The sequence below is a fragment of the Hemitrygon akajei genome, chromosome 3 (genome assembly GCF_048418815.1).
Source record: "Hemitrygon akajei chromosome 3, sHemAka1.3, whole genome shotgun sequence".
Lineage (NCBI taxonomy): Eukaryota > Metazoa > Chordata > Chondrichthyes > Myliobatiformes > Dasyatidae > Hemitrygon > Hemitrygon akajei.
In genome coordinates, this window is record NC_133126.1 from 1,304,289 (window position 1) to 1,321,600 (window position 17,312).

Sequence of the window (17,312 nt, forward strand, 5' to 3'; positions counted from 1 at the left end):
TTTGAAGACACATGGAAAATAATTGTTTAATTTCCTCTTTCCATATAATGGAACATCATTTTTCCAATCATTTGCTGAATTATGAAAATTTTCCACCCTTGTCAACAAGTCTTTTTCTCTACAGGAAAGCTGCTATTAAACTAGAAAGAATGCAGAAATTATTTACCAGAATGTTGTCAGGATGTGAGGTCCTGAGTTTGCAGCAGTGGAGAGTTTATCTTTCTCTCTTTTTATGGCTAATCCTCTGGTACAACTCCTTAGGAGAGGTAGAAAACCTCATCTATCCTTATTCCACCCAGCAAACAAGAAGACATTTTATCCAGACTGGGCACCACTTCTGTTGAGTCTGACCACTATGTACGGGCAAATGTATGTGCAGCATGGTAGAATGTGGTTAGTTTAATGCTTTACAGAGTTCAATCTGACCACTCTGATGAGCAGATCCTGTTGAATGTGACCACTATGTTCAGGTTGCACTGTAGCATATGACCAGAATCAGAATTCAGATTCCATGTGAGTTTCCTCCGGTTGCGCCAGTTTCCTCTCATATTCCAAAGACATATGGGTCAGAGTTAGTGAGTTGTGGACATGCTTTGTTGGTGCCGGAAGCATGGTGACACTTGCGGACTGTCCTCAGCACATTCCTTGCTGATTTGATGTTAATGATACATTTCACTGTTTGCTTCAATGTTCATGTGATAAATAAAGCTAATCTCATCTCTGTATGAGTCAAAGGCAGAGTGCTATTGTCTATGTGTTCATGTTCCTTTGAATTCAGTTGACTGCCCTGGGTGGAATTAAGAGCTATTTTCCACTTGTCTATATGCTTTAAAGTTGGCTCCCAGCTTTCTGCATTTGCTATGCCAGACCCTCGGTGACTGATTTGAGCAGATGTGAATGGTGGAGCGAAAGCATGTTCAAATTATTCCAAAATCTCAGTACACCTGACTTCGATGACTGCTTTCTTCATGTATGAAGTGTAGGAATCTGAATCAACACTGTCTAAATAGTAAGGTGCCCAACAGAAGTCCTTTAAAGCCTCAGTATGCATGAAGACATCTTAATGTTCTTTACAGATGCATGAACAAATAATTATCAGGCTTCAAACTACACTTGTGCCCTAAAACTTGTTCGTAAAAGATTTGGACACCAAAAGAGAAACAATAAATTAGAAACGAGAAAATATGCAAATACTGGAAAATCCAAGCACCACACACAAAATGCTGGAGGAACTCAGCAGACCAGGCAGCATCTATGGAATAAAAGTATAGTCGATATTTTGGGCTGAGACCCTTCAGCAGGACTGGAGAAAAAGAAACAAGAAGTGGATCTAAAAGGGAAGAGAGAAACACAAGATGATAGGCCAAACCAGGCGGGGGAGGGATGAAGTAAAGAGCTGGGAAGTTGGTTGACAAAAAAGATACAGGGCTGGAGACAGGGGAGGCCGATAGGAGGGAACAGAAGGCCAGGCCATGGAAGAAAGAAAAGGGGAGAGGAGCACCAGTGGAGGTGATGGGCAGGCAAGGAGATAAGGTGAGAGGGGGAAAAGGGGATGGGAAGGGGGCATTATTGGAAGTTTGACAATTCGATGTTCATGTCATCAGGTTGGAGGCTACTCAGTCAGAATATAAAATGTTGTTCCTCTAACCTGAGTGTGGTCTCATTGCGACAGTAGAGGAGGCCATGGATTGACTTATCAGAATGGGAATAGGAAGTGCAATTAAATAAATTTGGAACTGGAAATATACACAATTTGGACTGGTAAGCCTAGAGAAGATTCCAGAAATGTGGAGAATAAAGATCACAGAGAGATTTGAAAATAAGGATGATTTTAAAATTAAGCCAGGTAGGGGTAGGTAATGGTGATTATACAACTAACACCCCACCAGCAGCAAGACTTACCTCTGGGGACCGGAAAAAGACTGGATTCTTCCACTTCAAGAATAAAGAACGCAGTGACCCACTTGACCCCAGCTGAGCATCTGTTCAAACAGTAAAAACCGACATTGTTCCTTTTACCAAAATGCATTATCATACATTTCCTAACACTGTATTCCATCCGCTACTTTTTTTGCCCATTCATCCAATTTGCCAAGTCCTACTGCAATCGTAGTGCTTCCTCAGCACTACCTACCCCTCCACCTATCGTCATATCATCCGCAAACTTTGCCACAAAGCCATCAATTCATTATCTAAATCAGTGACAAACAATATAAAAAGTAGTGGTCCCAATACTGACCACCAAGGTACACCATAAGTCACCGGCAGCCAACCAGGAAAGGCCCCTTTTATTCCCACTCGCTGCCTCCTGCCTGTCAGCCATCCTCTATACATTCCAGTATCCTTCCTGTAACGCCATAGGATTTCATCTTGTTAAGCAGTCTCACATGTGGAACCTATCAAACACCTTCTGAAAATTCAAGTAAATGACATCCTCTGCCTCTCCTTTGTCCATCTTCCTTATTACTTCCTTGAAGAATTCGAACAGATTTGTCAGGCAAGATTTCCCTTTACAGAAACCATGCTGATTTTAATTTACTTTATCATTAGTCTCCATGTACCCCAATACCTCATCCTTAATAATAGACTCCAACACTTTCCTCACCAATGAGGTTTGGCCAACCTCTCTCAGGACTCTGGTCCATCTGGTCCAGGTGACTTATCCACCTTAAGATCTTTGAGTTTGCCTGACTATTTTTCCTCTGTAATAAAAATGGCACTCCAGTTCCCAAAAACTCTCAGACCTCTGGCATACTGCCAATGCCTTCCACAGTGAAGACAGATGCAAAGTACCCATTAAGTTCATCTGCCATTTCTTTGACCACCATTCCTACCTCACCAGCAACATTTTCAAGGGGTGAATTATCAACTTTCACCTCCCTTTTACTCTTTATATAACTGAAAAAGCTTTTGGTGTCCCACTTTATATTTTTGGCAAATTTTCCCTTATATTTCATCTTTTCCCAATCATCCAACTTCCCACTCACTTTTGCTCATTTATATTCCTTTTCCTTGGCTTTTATGCAGTCCTTAACTTCCTTTGTCAGCCACAGCTGCCTATCCTTGCTATTTGAGAATTACTTCCTCTGTGGGACATATCTATCCTGCACTTTGTGAACTATTCCCAGAAACTTCAGCCATCACTGCTCTGCTGTCATCTGGGTTATTACACAACACCCAATCTAAGATACCTTATCCTTGAGTAGGCTCAAGCACAAGCTGCTTTAAAAAGCCATTCAACAAATTCCCTCTCTTGCAGTTTGACACCAACCTGATTTTCCCAATCCTCTTGTATATTTAAGTCCACATTACAATTGTGTCATTATCCTTATTACAAGCCTTTTCTGGTTCCCTTTGCAACATTTTCCACATCTTGGCTACTATTTGGAGGCCCATATATGATCCCATAATGTTTTTTTTTTTCACTCTTGCAGTTTCATAACAAAGATTCAACATTCTCTGATCCTGTGTCACCTCTTTCTAAAGATGTAATTCCATCTCTTACTAACAGAGCCACACCACCATCTATGCCTTCCTGCCTGTCTTTTCGATAAAAAGTATATACTTTGATGTTAAGCTCCCAACTATTGCCTTCTTTCAGCCACGACTCAGTGATGCCCACAATGTCATACCGACCAATCTATTTGTGTCTTGAGTTCATCCACCTTATTCCGAATACTACGCGCATTTAAATACAGTACTGCATTCTTTGCTCTTTTGCATTGGCTTGCCCTTCTTTACATTCATGTTACACCCATCATCTACTTGTAAACCCATTGGCTCATCCTCAGCTCTATCATACTGGTTCCCATCCGCCTGCCATATTAGTTTAAACCACTCCCAACAACTCTATTAAATCTGCAACACATCCTTTCTCAGATATGGGGCCCAAAACTGTTGACAATATCCTAGGTGCGGCCTGACTAGTGTCTTAAAAAAGGTTCAACATTATCTCCTTGCTTTCATACTCTATTGCCCTTGAAATAAATGCCAAAACTGCATTTGCCGCCTTTACCACAGACTCAACCAGTAAACTAACCTCTGGGAGTCTTGCAGTGACTCGTGTGGCAGCAGAGGTAACAACACACTGGACCACTGTTACACCACCACCAAGAATGCCTATCGTGCTATTCCACACCCTCAATTCAAGAAGTCTGATCACCTCGCTGTACTCTCAATGGATACGATTAAATATTCTCGTTTCAGCCTGATACAGCTCTAAAGCACAACTGCTTCCAAGGTCAGTACAGTCAACAAGGATATCTTAAATGTGATTAAATGAACTACTGCAGCTTAAAACTGACGGAAACAATGCCAATTGTGGACGTACTCCTCGCTTGATTCCACATAGGAAACATGGCTGCAGGTCAGGGATACAAGTGCGTTTATGGAACCGAGGTTTTAAACTCCCAATACCGACTATTTTCAGCCTCCTCAGAAAGGAGAGGGAGGGGGAAGGGGGGAGGGGGAGGGGGAAGAGGGGAACAAGTGAGGAAGAGGGAGAGAAAGAGATAGATCTATAGAGTCTCTCAAAAGCAGAGGTGGAAGAGTATGAATCATGGCCAACTATTCTTCATGCACAAATATATCAGGTGCTGTCCCAATTCTGCTCACCAGATCTGGAATATCTAACAGTTAAATGCCACCCATTTTACCTACCACTGGAGATTTCTGGGATCATTTTGGTAGCAGTATACATTCCACCTCAGGCCAATGTCAATCAGGCTTTAGATGATCTGAGCAATGAGATCAACATGTACGAAACAGCGCACCCTAACGCCTTAACCATCATTTTGGGGGATTTTAACCAGGCCAGTCTGAAAAAAAATCACTAAGCAATTACCATCAACAGATCACTTGCAATACCAGAGGTAACAACACACTGGACCACTGTTACACCACCATCAAGAATGCCTATTGTGGTATTCCACACCCTCAGTTCAAGAAGTGTGACTACCTGGCTGTACTTCTACTCCTGAGTATAGGCAGAGACTGAAGACTGCAGCACTAGTAGTGAAGGTTTGGACAAGGGAAGCACAGGAGTGAATGGGTATGCTGCAGTTGTTATTGGCTTCATTAAAACCTGTGTGGATGAGTGGGTGCCTACAAAGACTCACTGTACATTCCCAAACCAAAAGCTGTGGATGAACCAGAAGGTACGCCATCTGCCGAAGGTCAGATCTGAGACATTCAAGTCTGGTGACCCAGGTTTGTACCAGAAAACCAGGTATGATTTGCAGAGGGCCATTTCAAGGGCGAAGGGACAATTTTGAACGAGGCTGGAGGCAACATCAGATGCAACTCTGGCAGGGTTTGCAAGACATTACTTCCTACAAAGTGAAACTTAACAATATGAATGGCAACGATGCTTCACTACCAGATGGACTCAACCCCTTCTATGCCCGTTTTGAAAGGGAGAATATAACTACAGCTGTGAAGATCGCTACTGCACCTGGTGACCCTGTGATCTCTGTCTCAGAGGCCAATGTTAGGCTGTCTTTAAAAAGAGTGAACGGGTGGAAGGTTCCGATGGAGTACCTGGTAAGGCTCTGAAAACATGTGCCAACCAACTGGTGGGAGTATTCAAGGACATTTTCAACCTCTCACTGCTATGGGTGGAAGTTCCCACTTGCTTCAAAAAGGCAAGAATTATATCAGTGCCTAAGAAGAATAATCTGAGCTGCCTTAATGGCTATCACCTGGTAGCACTCACATCTACAGTGATGAAATGCTTTGAGAGGTTGGTCATGACTAGACTAAACTCCTGCCTCAGCAAGGACCAGGACCCACTGCAACCTGCCTATTGCCACAATAGATCAACAGCAGATGCAATCTCAATGGCTCTTCACATGGCCTTAGACTACCTGGACAACACAAACACCTATGTCAGGATGCTGTTCATCAACTAAAGCTCAGCATTTAACACCATCATTCCCAGAACCTGGACTGAGAAGTTACAGAACCTGGGCCTCTGTATCTCCCTCTGCAATTGCTTCCTTGACTTCCTAACCAGAAGACCATAATCTGTACGTATTGGTGATAATATCACCTCCTCGCTGACGATCAACACTGGTGCACCTCAGGAGTGTGTGCATAGCCCACTGCTCTACTCTCTGTGTGGCTAGGCATAATTCAAATATTATCTATAAATTTGCTGATGATACAACCATTCTTGGTAGAATCTCAGATGGAGACGAGAAGATGTACGGGAGCAAGATATGCCAACTAGTGGACTGGTGTTGCAGCAACAACCTATCACTCAACATCAGTAAGACTACAGAGCTGATTGTGGATTTCGGGAAAGGAAAGAGGAAGGAACACATACCAATCCTCATAGAGAGATCAGAAGTGGAGAGAGTGAGCAGTTTCAAGTTCCTGGGTGTCAAAAACTCCGAGGGCCTAACCTAGTCCTAACATATCGATGCAGTTCTGCAGAAGGCAAGACAGCGACTATAATTCATTAGGAGTTTGAAGAGATTTGGTATGTCAACAAATACACTCAAAAACTTCTGTAGGTGTACCATGGAGAGCATTCTGACAGGTTGCATCACTGTCTGGTATGGGGTGGCAGCTGCACAGGACCAAAAAAAGCTGCAGAGGGTTGTAAATTTAGTTGGCTCCATCCTGGGTACTAGCCTACAAAGAACCCAAGACATCTTCAAGGAGTGGTGTTTCAGAAAGGCAGTGTCCAATATTAAGCACCCCCAGCACCCAGGGCATGCCCTTTTCTCACTGTCAGGTAGGAGATACAGAAGCCTGACGGCACACACTCAGCGATTTAGGAACAGCTTCTTCCCCTCTGCCATCCGATTCCTAAATGGACATTGAACCCATGAACACTACCTCACTTTTTTAATATATATAATTTCAGCTTTTTGCACGATTTTTAATCTATTCAATATACATATACCTTAATTGATTTGCTTTTTTTATTACTTTTTTTCTTTTTCTTCTATATTATGTATTGCATTGAACTGCTGCTGCTAAGTTAACCAATTTCACAACACATGTCGGTGATAATAAACCTGATTCTGATTCTTCTGAATCTATGGAGTGCTCTGCCTCTGACTGCAGTGGAGGCCAAGCCCATGCGTATACTTAAGGCAAAAGTTGATCGTTTCCTGGTCGGTCAGGGCATCAAAGGATATGGCAAGAAGACAGACGTATGGTGTTGAGTGGGATCAGTCATGATGGAATGGCAGAACAGACTCGATGGGCTTAATAGACAATAGACAATAGGTGCAGGAGTAGGCCATCCAGCCCTTCGAGCCAGCACCGCCATTGAATGTGATCATGGCTGATCATCCACCATCAGTAACCCGTTCCTGCCTTCTCCCCATATCCCTTGACTCCGCTATCTTTAAGAGCTCTATCTAACTCTTTCTTGAAAGCATCCAGAGAATTGGCCTCCACTGCTTTCTGAGGCAGAGCATTCCACAGATCCACAACTCTCTGGGTGAAAAAATGTTTCCTCAACTCTGTTCTAAATGGCCTATCCCTTATTCTTAAACTGTGGCCTCTGGTTCTGGATTCCCCCAACATCGGGAACATGTTTCCTGCCTCTAGCGTACCCAATCCCTTAATAATCTTATATGTTTCAATCAGATCCCTTCTCATCCTTCTAAATTCCAGTGTATACAAGCCCAATCGCTCCAATCTTTCAACACATGAGAGTCCCGCCATCCCGGGAATCAACCTCGTGAACCTACGCTGCACTCCCTCAATAGCAAGAATGTCCTTCCTCAAATTTGGAGACCAAAACTGAACACAATACTCCAGGTGTAGTCTCAGCAGGGCCCTGTACAACTACAGAAGGACCTCTTTGCTCCTATACTCAACTCCCCTTGTTATGAAGGCCAACATGCCATTAGCTTTCTTCACTGCCTGCTGTACCTGCATGCTCACTTTCAGTGACTGATGAACAAGGACACCTAGATCTCATTGTGCTTCCCCTTTTCCTAACTTGACACCATTCAGATATTAAACTGCCTTCCTGTTCTTGCCACCAGAGTGGATAACTTCACATTTATCCACATTAAACTGCATCTACCATGCATCTGCCCACTCACCCAACCTGTCCAAGTCACCCTGCATTCTCCTAACATCTTGCTCATATTTCACACTGTCACCCAGTTTTGTGTCATCTGCAAATTTGCTAATGTTACTTTTAATCCCTTCATCTAAATCATTAATGGCCCAATTCTACTCTGATGGATTATGGTCTTATGACCACTCCACTAGGCGGTACCCTTCTTTTATAGAAACTGGCTTTTTAAAGCTCTTCGCCTGACATGCGCTGGAACACTTCTCCTACATCTGTGCAATACTCCAATCAACAACTTGTGTTATCCATTTGGGCCGACGGACACTGATTCAAAAAGCAGTATAGTCAGTAAAGTTTGTCATTGTTCGTGGTGAGAATAAGAGAATCTAGAACGCTCAAGAGCGAAATGATTTTGCTACTTAGCAAGTTAAGAACTACAAAGAGTTTGAAGGTATTAACATCATCCTGAACGTTGCAATGAAAATGAAGATTATCCATTATCTGCATTAGGTAGCTGCACTGATTTTGTTCATTTAGTCAGTCAAAAGAACACAGCAGCAAACACTAATGAATTCCTCCATTGATAACTATTCAGAAAGAAAACACATTTTTAGTAGTATTGGTAGTGTTCTAACTGGTTCTGTGTTTTAGGTAATGGGGCAGCCGCTTAATTGGGCAAAAATGTACGGGTTCTGATGAGTCCCAATTAATTGAAATCCACTGTACTTCAATCAAATCTCCTAATTTATTGTTTCAATGAAAAACTACATGGAAACAAATACTGACAAAAAACAATGTGCAAAACTGCAAATAAAAATAAGGTAAATAAACAACGATGATCTAACCACAGGTTTTCTCAAGGGTTCAACAGAAGGTTCCTCCTTTCACACTCTGTGCTTTTATATACCAAATCCCACATGCTTCACTTACTACTCTTTCTCAACATGCTTAACAACATTCAAAGAATCATAAACAGATATAAAAGTGCAATATCCTACAATCTGGCAAGTTAAACCAGGGCAGAACTTGCAGAGTGAATGGCAGGGCCCTAGGGTGTGTTGTTGAACTGAAAGGCCTTGAGGAACAAGTATGTGACACAAGCATACAGAGTAATGAAGTGTATGGCACATTTACCTTCATTCAGTCAAGGCTACAGTGGGCGTGCAGTTCTAATCTCCATTCTGCAGGCAAAAAGTAATTGAGCTCGGGAGGGTGCAGAAGAGTTGCTGGGATTGGAAGATCTGAGTTAATGAGGAGAGACTGGTGAGGATGGGTTGTTTTCCCTGCAGCAACAATGACTAAAAGATGTTTAGTATCATGAGGGGCACAGGTAAAGTGGGCAGTTACAGTCTTTTTCCCCAGGGAATCTAAAACTTGAGTGAATTGGTTTAAGGAGGGAGCAGGAAGATTTAATAGGAATCTAATGGAAAACCTTTTTACACAGAGGATGATACATACATGGCACAAGCTGTCAGAGGAAGTGATAGAGCCAAGTACAATTACAGAGGCATTTGAACAGGTTCATAGACAGTAAATGTTTAAAGGAATGAAGGCCAAATGCAGACAGATGGAACAGCTTGGGTGATATGGACAATTTGGATGTGTTTTCATGTTAGAAACATAGAAAACTTACAGCACAATACAGGCCCTTCGGCCCACAAAGTTGTGCCGAACATGTCCTTACCTTAGAAATTACTAGGCTTACCCATAGCCCTCTAAGCTCCATGTACCTATCCAAAAGTCTCTTAAAAGACCCTATCATATTCACCTCCACCACCGTTGCCCATTCCATGCACTCACCACTCTCTGCAAAAAAAACTTACCCCTGACATCTCTTCTGTACCTACTCCCCAGCACCTTAAGCCTGTGCCCTCTTGTGGCAACCATTTCAGCCCTGGGAAAAAGCCAGGACAGGTGGGAAATCACACTCACACTATAACAGGACAGGTGGGAAATCACACTCACCTCTTCCATCACCGAGCTCTTCATCAACTTTGTCTTCCTGCCTTTCTTCTCGTGACCGAGGCAAGAATGGGATCAGGTTTTCACTGCGGAACGGGTAGCATCTGTATGTGACACCTAACAAGAAAGCAGAAAGCTTGAACACGCGTGCAGAGGAAGAAGCTGATCACAGTTCCATATTTCCTTCAACACAGGAAGGTATTTCAACCCATTAATTCTAGAATGGTTTGCAGAACAATCCTTACAAAGAAAGTTTTCTCTGACACTCTAACTTCTGTATTTAATACTTTAGTTCTCTAAATCAATATATTGAGTATAGGAGTTGGGGTATTATATTGAAATTGTATAAGACTATGCTGTGGCCCACTTGACAGTATTTTGTCCAGTTTTGGTCACTTCCCTCTTTTAATAAGATTGAAAGTGCGGAGCTTGGGGCTTGAGAAACTGAGTTATAGGGAAAGGTTGAATAGGTTAGGACTTTATTCCCTGGAGCATAGGAGAAAGAGGGGAGATTTGACAGAGGTACATAAAATTATGAGATACACAGATAGGGTAAATGCAAGCAGGCTTTCTCCACTGAAGTTGGTTGAGACTAGAATAAGAGGTCATGGGTTAAGGGTGAAAGGAGAAATATTTAAGGGGAACATAAAGGGAAACTTCTTCACTCAAAGGCTGGTGAAAGAGTGGAATGAACTACTAGCAGAAGTTTGACTTCAACATTTAAGAAAATATTCTAATCAGTATTTGGATAGGAGGGATATGGACGGCTGTGATCCAGATAGGTCAAAGGTTGTTTCTGTGCTGTAGTGTTCTATGGCTCTATGATACCCATTCTCTTCACATTCCCCATCAATTTCCCCAGATTCTAACAGTCACCTACATACGAGAGGCAACTTGCACAAATGTACTAGCGAGCGTATGCTTAGACGAATGTGCGGCTGAGGATTGGATGCAGGGGGCAGTGATTCGGGTTCTTATATCATTAGGCTGTCTTCTGAGGCAGAGGAGACCTGGACAATTAGGACAAGTTGTATTTCCCCATGGGGATGAATAAAGTATCTATCTATCTATCTATCTTATATTGATAAACACTGACTACAGCATAGCCTTGTGCATGATAAGTCATCTTACACAAGTAACACTTGGTTAAGATTTTTACTGCTATGCATAGGTATTACACCTTAGCAGTTCAGTAAGAGCAGTCTGTCCTGCTTTTTGCATTTTTGGGTTTGAGCTAAAGATAAGGGGCTATGTTGTTCAACTTAGGAATGTTGTGTCAGGCAATCAGGATGGTGGAATTGGGCAAAGGTTCCAGGGAACACTGGGTGGAGAGGTTTTTAGTGACGGACACTGGTGTGGGTAGAGGACATTTTGCTGGGAACTGGGAGAAGACAAGAGAGAAGCTGGCAGAAGATGCCATCCCTGTTGCACAAGGTGCTTTGTGCAGATGAACAGCTTCAAAGGAGGAAGGACCAATCCTCCCATGGGGAAACCACACACAAAGCGCTGGAGGAATTCAGCAGGCCAGGCAGCATCTACGGAAAAAAGTACTGTCAACATTTTGGGCCAAAACCCTTTGGCAGGACACCATGCCAAACCAGTTGAACTGCCTACTCCCATTGACCTGCACTGGCACCATAGCCCTTCATACTCCTAACAATGTACCAAACTTCTCTTAAACGTTGAAATTGACCTCACATGCACCACTTGTGCTGGCTCTCATTCCACATTCTCATAACCTTCTGAGTGAAGAAGTTTCCCCTCGTGTTCTTCTTACACTTTTCACCTTTCACTCTTAACTCATGACTTCTAGTTATATTCCCTCCCAACCTTAGAGGAAAAAGCCTGCTTGCATGTACCCTAGTTATACCCCTCATAACATTGTATACCTCTATCATATCTCCTCTCAATCTTCTATGTTCCAAGGAATAAAGTCCTAACCTATTCAATCTTTCCTTGTAACTCAGTCATCCAGGCCCAGCAACATCCTTGTAAGTTTTCTCTGTATTCTATCAACCTTGTTTACATCTTTCCACCAGGGAGGTGACCAAAATTGCAAATAATATTCCAAATTTGGCCTCACCAACATCGTATACAACTTCAAAATAACATCCCGTCTCCTGTATTCAATACTTTGGTTTATGTGTTCAAAAGCTTTCTTTACAACCCTATCTACCTGTCACACCACTTTCAACAAATCATGGATCTGTATTCCCAGATCCTTTTGTTCTACCGTGTTCCGCACCACACACGGTGTAAGACTTACCCTGGTTGGTTCTACTGAAGTTCAACACTTCACACTTGTTTGCATTAAATTCCATCTGCCATTTTTCAGCCTATTTTTCCAGCCGGTCCAGATCATAGTGCAAGCTCTGATAGTCTTCCTCACTGTTCATTACATCACCAATCTTGGTGTCATCTGTAAATTAACCAACGGGACCACAGACCCTAGGTTGTTAACACTTGGTTTAGAGGGACAAGGGCCAAATGGGAATGGCTCAGGTTGGCAGCTTGGTTAGCATGGATAAGTTGGCCTTGTTTCCATGGGGAATAACTCTACAAATGGACAGCTAACACTCTGGGCATGGATCAGTTAGGCTAAAGGGCCTATTTCTGTGTTTATGACTCATTTTAATTATTACAGAATTACCAAGGCATTCATTATCAAAGTTCAGCACCAAGCCTCAATGTGAGATATGAGGGTAGATTATCAAATCTTAGTTTAAGGGTAGGTTGTAATGATTCTTAAAGGTGGAAAGAAATGCAGGAAGCTTCAGCCAGTAATGCAAGAGCTATTAAATTTGGGGTTGGGCAGAAGGTAAAGTTAGAGCACTGATTTCTTATAAAGTTGTACATCTTGATATCGGCAGATGGACAGCAGGTATCCAAGGATGAAATGTCCAACACCAGAGGGCATACATTTAAGGTGAGAAGAGATAAGTTCAAAGGAGAAATGCAGGGCAAGTTGTTATCTTTTTTTTTAAAAAAAACACAGAAAGTAGTGGGTGCCTGGAATGCCTTACTTGGGTTGATGATGGATGCAAATATGATAGAGGTATTTAAAAGGCTCTTAAATAGGCACATTAATGTACAAGAAATAGAGGATATGGACACTATGTAGACTGAATGAAATAGTTTGATTGGGCATTTAATTATTTCATTCAACACATGGTCTAAAGGGTCTGTTCATTTGCTGTTCTTTTGGACCATAAGACACAGGAGAATTAGACCATTAAGCCTCTCGATTCTGCTTCTATTGTACTTTCCTGCCTTGCCTTCTCCCTGTAACCTTAGAAGTTCTATTCTATGTTTTATCTCCACAAGGTCACGCAGGGATCTGTAAACAAGAGTGAAAACTGATCAAATCTTGGTACGGCTTATTTGTACAATGAAAGCTCTCAGAAACTAATGTGATTAAAACAAGATAATTTATTACCCAAGAAGTTGATTTTTCTTCCTGTGTAGAAACACTCACCAGTCTTCATGAGGACGTTAACTGCCATAGTTGTGAAGTCTTTCGTGCAGGCAGCATGTGTCTGAGACTCTGGTGGAAGTTCATAACTACTCACTCCAGTCACACTGTTTACATACACTGTCTTCCCCAGAGATCCATCAAAATACTGCAGCCATTGTGAGGGAAAACATTTCAACGTATTGACACCTTCACAGGTGCCCACACAAACATCTGCTTCAGCAGCTCCTGGTATTGTGGGAATCCATGAAAGGTCAGATTCCTTACTGCTGGCCACAGCATCATCCTGTTGGCTTAAGTGCTCTTCAATTGTTTCATCAGTTTGGGGTTGGTCTCCAGGGTGCAGCTCAGGCTGTGAAACTGTTCCATCAATTGCCCTTTCCTCAGCTGTAGCACTAGACAACTTCTCAGTATTAGACTTTTCATTAATCATAGCAAGGTTGTATATATTTTTAGCACCTGTACAACTTCCCTCTCCAGCAACTCCCGCATAGTTGTCAGAGTTTGCTTCAGCTCCTGAGAGCTGTGATTCTAGAGATAAACAGTGTGGAGATGCATGTTCCAGCTTCGGAAGCCTCTCTAGGCTCTGGCAAGATGAAATACAGTCTGCAAACCTCCTTGAATTGGACTCCCAACTCTTCTCTTCTTGTCCAAGGTATTTTAATCTGGACAATTTTGCAGCCAAAGTTCTTGGAAGCCCCTTAGAAACAGTGGTGATTTTTTTGTCTTGTGAATAAGTAGCTTGTGCATTAAGACTGGGCTGCACTTGGGATATGTGTCCAGCTATTGACCTAGAGCCACAAGTATGCAAATTCCTTTGGAAGCCAACAGACTGGTTGTGCAGTAAACTCTCACTGTGAACATTAACTCCAAAGTCTGTGCATCTCACACCTACATTCTGGTTCAAATTGTCTGATTCTTTAATTACCATGGCATTCTCTGGTGTGGATTTCATGGATGGACTACCATCGTCATGTCGAGTAACCTCAATATATTGGGAAGAGTTGCCTGCATCCTGACCACTGGCCCTGGCATATTCTCTTCTAAATGCATCCAGTGAAGCAGTTATCAGAGGCATACTTAGCTTCCTGCAGAATCTAGCTTGACAGGAGATAGGTTCACAATTGGCAACTTTTCTGCATTTGGAATTAATATGATCTTTCAGTGACATAATCTTCCCAGGTGTCGTCACTGATTCAGTGCACTTCCCAGACTGATTATGATACTGGGAAGTACTCTTAACTTTCTGACAAAGCCTGATGGATCTTCGGGGTTTGGCCTTCCTACATTCCCTATTTGCACTCAAGTGCATATTGCCCCCAGCTGTAAACCGAGTACATCCCCTTTTCAATCTCTCACTAATATCCCAGGCACTGACTGGGCCTAAGTGAAAGGTATGACCCCTCTCTGTACAGTTACCATGTTCAAGGTCAGAACCCTTTATTTTCATAGGGATCACATGGGTTATAAGACCTGTGACACCAAATTCCACTCCCTGACTCTCCTTGTGTGTCTGTTTTCCTGAGAGCTCCTTTCGCCCTGTCTGCAGTCCATTAACCTCCCCTTCTGTTGTCTTCACCTCCTCTCGAGGTGAGACACCGGTACCTGATGAGCTCTCACTCTCATAAGCAACAGCAAGCTGATAAATTCCATCTCCTTTTGTGAGCACCCTCTCTATACTGGGCTGCAACAGCTTTGTTGGCTGCGTCTCAGGGCTATCTGATGTACTCAGGTTGCTGAGGAAACTACTGTCTCCTGTCTCTTTCCACAGTGACTTGTTGCAGGCAGTTGTCCGCTGACCAGTAATGTCCAAAATGGATTTTGGAGCTTCAGTAGAGTATAGGGCAATGCCTGAATGTTCCAAGGCTGGCTCTTCATCCTCAGCACCCAACACCCCAACCTTCTCAATTGTTGCAAGCCCCTGATACACAGCATTTTCCCCAGAGGTTTCAGGTAGTACTGCCTGCCTATGCACAGATTTGGACTGGACTGCAGCCATTTCATGTGAAAACACGGGTTTTGAGCTGAGAAGAGGTGACTGGGGATTTTCCTGTTCCTCTAAAGGCTCCAGTAGAAGTTTCTCCTGTAGCAGGAAGGCATGGACTCCCTCCTCCAAGCAGTTCAGCAGCAAGTCCCAGGAGCTGAACTCCAGCAAGGTACGACCAGTCTCCCAGCAGGCATCGTACTGCCTATGGTCACACCTGACATTGATGATATAAACAGGGTGGAGATCAGGGCTTCCACGGGATCCAGTAGAGCAACCTGACCTACATATCAGGCTGCGTCGCCTGATCAGCAGATCCAGCTGCACATGTATACGGGTTTTTAGCACCAGTCGCCCATTGACAAACACCAGCCGCTGTGCCTTGGTATGGTGGCCCTGTCGGCTAATGAAACCACTCATATGGAAACAATCATTTGAATGCTGAACAGAGCCAAGAGCTGCTGCCTTCTGTGTACCGTAGATCTGAGCAAAGCGTGCTGGCAAACTGCTTGCTTTCGGCAGCCTGACTACAAGTGAGCCTCCAGCTGTGGAAGAAGCTTCATTCCGCAAGGTGAAGGAGACTCCGGGGTGCAGAAGACTCAGGGCTTGAACTCTGAGCCTGATCTGCTCCCACTCCAGGGTTCGGATCATACGACGTCGCCTCACTGGCAGTCGGTAAAAGAGATTGCATACAGTGACAGTGGTGCCGGGGCTGGGCCTGGCTACCTCAGCCTTGTACACCCGCTGGGCCTGTCCATTGCGGAACAACTTGACCCATGTCTGGCTGCCACCACCTCGTGGCCTACTCACTATTTCTAGCAAACCCGACAAGTGTGCAATGCTGGCCAGTGCCTCACCACGACACCCAGGCCCCACTTCAGGCTGCTCTTCCAATCCTTCGCCAGGATCCTCTCCACCCCCGAGTTCCTCTCCCTGTCCACACCTGGGATTTTCTTCCTCTCCACCCCTGGAACCCCCTCCCTGCCCAGCCCAGGGACAGTCTTGCTGTATATTCCAGGGAACACCACCCTGCCGGTCCCCGGGGCTTTCCCCAGACCCAATGGCGCGGCTACTGTGGTAGCGCGCTCCCGCCAGCACCAGGGCCGCGCGCTCCAGCCCCTCGCCGTTATCTGCCACCTGCACGCGCCCGATATCTGCGTTAACGCGAGCCGCCGCGCAACCGCAGCCGGCTGCCAGGCTGTTCAGCAGCAGTTCTTCCAGGCAATGAGCGAGCGACGGCACTTTCACTGCCGAACGAAGTCCGTCCTGTACGCTCACCGACAGTAAACGCAGCTTCTGCGGCGGCATTTCCTTATCCATGCGACCCGATACCAGAGCCAGGCCGCCTCCAGCCCTATAGGCCCCGTTACCGTAGCAACTGGAACCTCCCTCGACACAGGCACCTGCGCAGCAGTGCGGGCACCGCGAGCATTGCGGAAATGTGAGGTCAGGGCAGAAATTAACAGTAATTAACACAGAACTCTTATCTTTTAAACAATTCTGGCATTTCTCTTTTCACCAAAATATTTTCCATCACTTAAGTTATTAGCTCATTTCTGTGAATACATAACCCAAGAGAACAGTCCAACATATACATGAGCAACACGCACAAAATGCTGGTGGAGTAGGAAAAAGTACAATTGACGTTTCGGGCCGAGACCCTTCGTCAGGACTAACTGAAATAAGAGACAGTAAGAGATTTGAAAGTAGGAGGGGGAGGGGAAATCCGAAATGATAGGAGAAGACAGGAGGGGGAGGGTTGAAGCTAAGAGCTCGAAAATTGATCGGCAAAAGGGATACAGACAGATATGCTTTATTGATCCCGAGGGAAATTGAGTTTCACAGCCGTG

General features: G+C 44.0%; 1 protein-coding gene across 8 annotated transcripts in view; it reads right to left on the bottom strand.

Annotated features, from left to right (window-relative positions):
- mlh3 (mutL homolog 3 (E. coli)) overlaps positions 1–16,833 on the bottom strand; it is a 106,153-nt gene extending 89,320 nt beyond the window's left edge. For all 8 annotated transcript variants that reach the window (XR_012098152.1, XR_012098153.1, XR_012098154.1 and 5 more), the window contains exons 1-3: positions 13,482–16,833; positions 10,010–10,123; positions 1,903–1,982 (exon numbers count right to left, since the gene is read on the bottom strand). Coding sequence is in view for 5 of the 8 variants with exons in the window: in XM_073039125.1 (XP_072895226.1) it covers positions 1,903–1,982; positions 10,010–10,123; positions 13,482–16,782 (3,495 nt within the window). In the remaining 3 variants the exon portion in view is untranslated. The remainder of the gene's footprint in view (positions 1–1,902; positions 1,983–10,009; positions 10,124–13,481) is intronic.
- Positions 16,834–17,312: the final 479 nt, after the last annotated feature.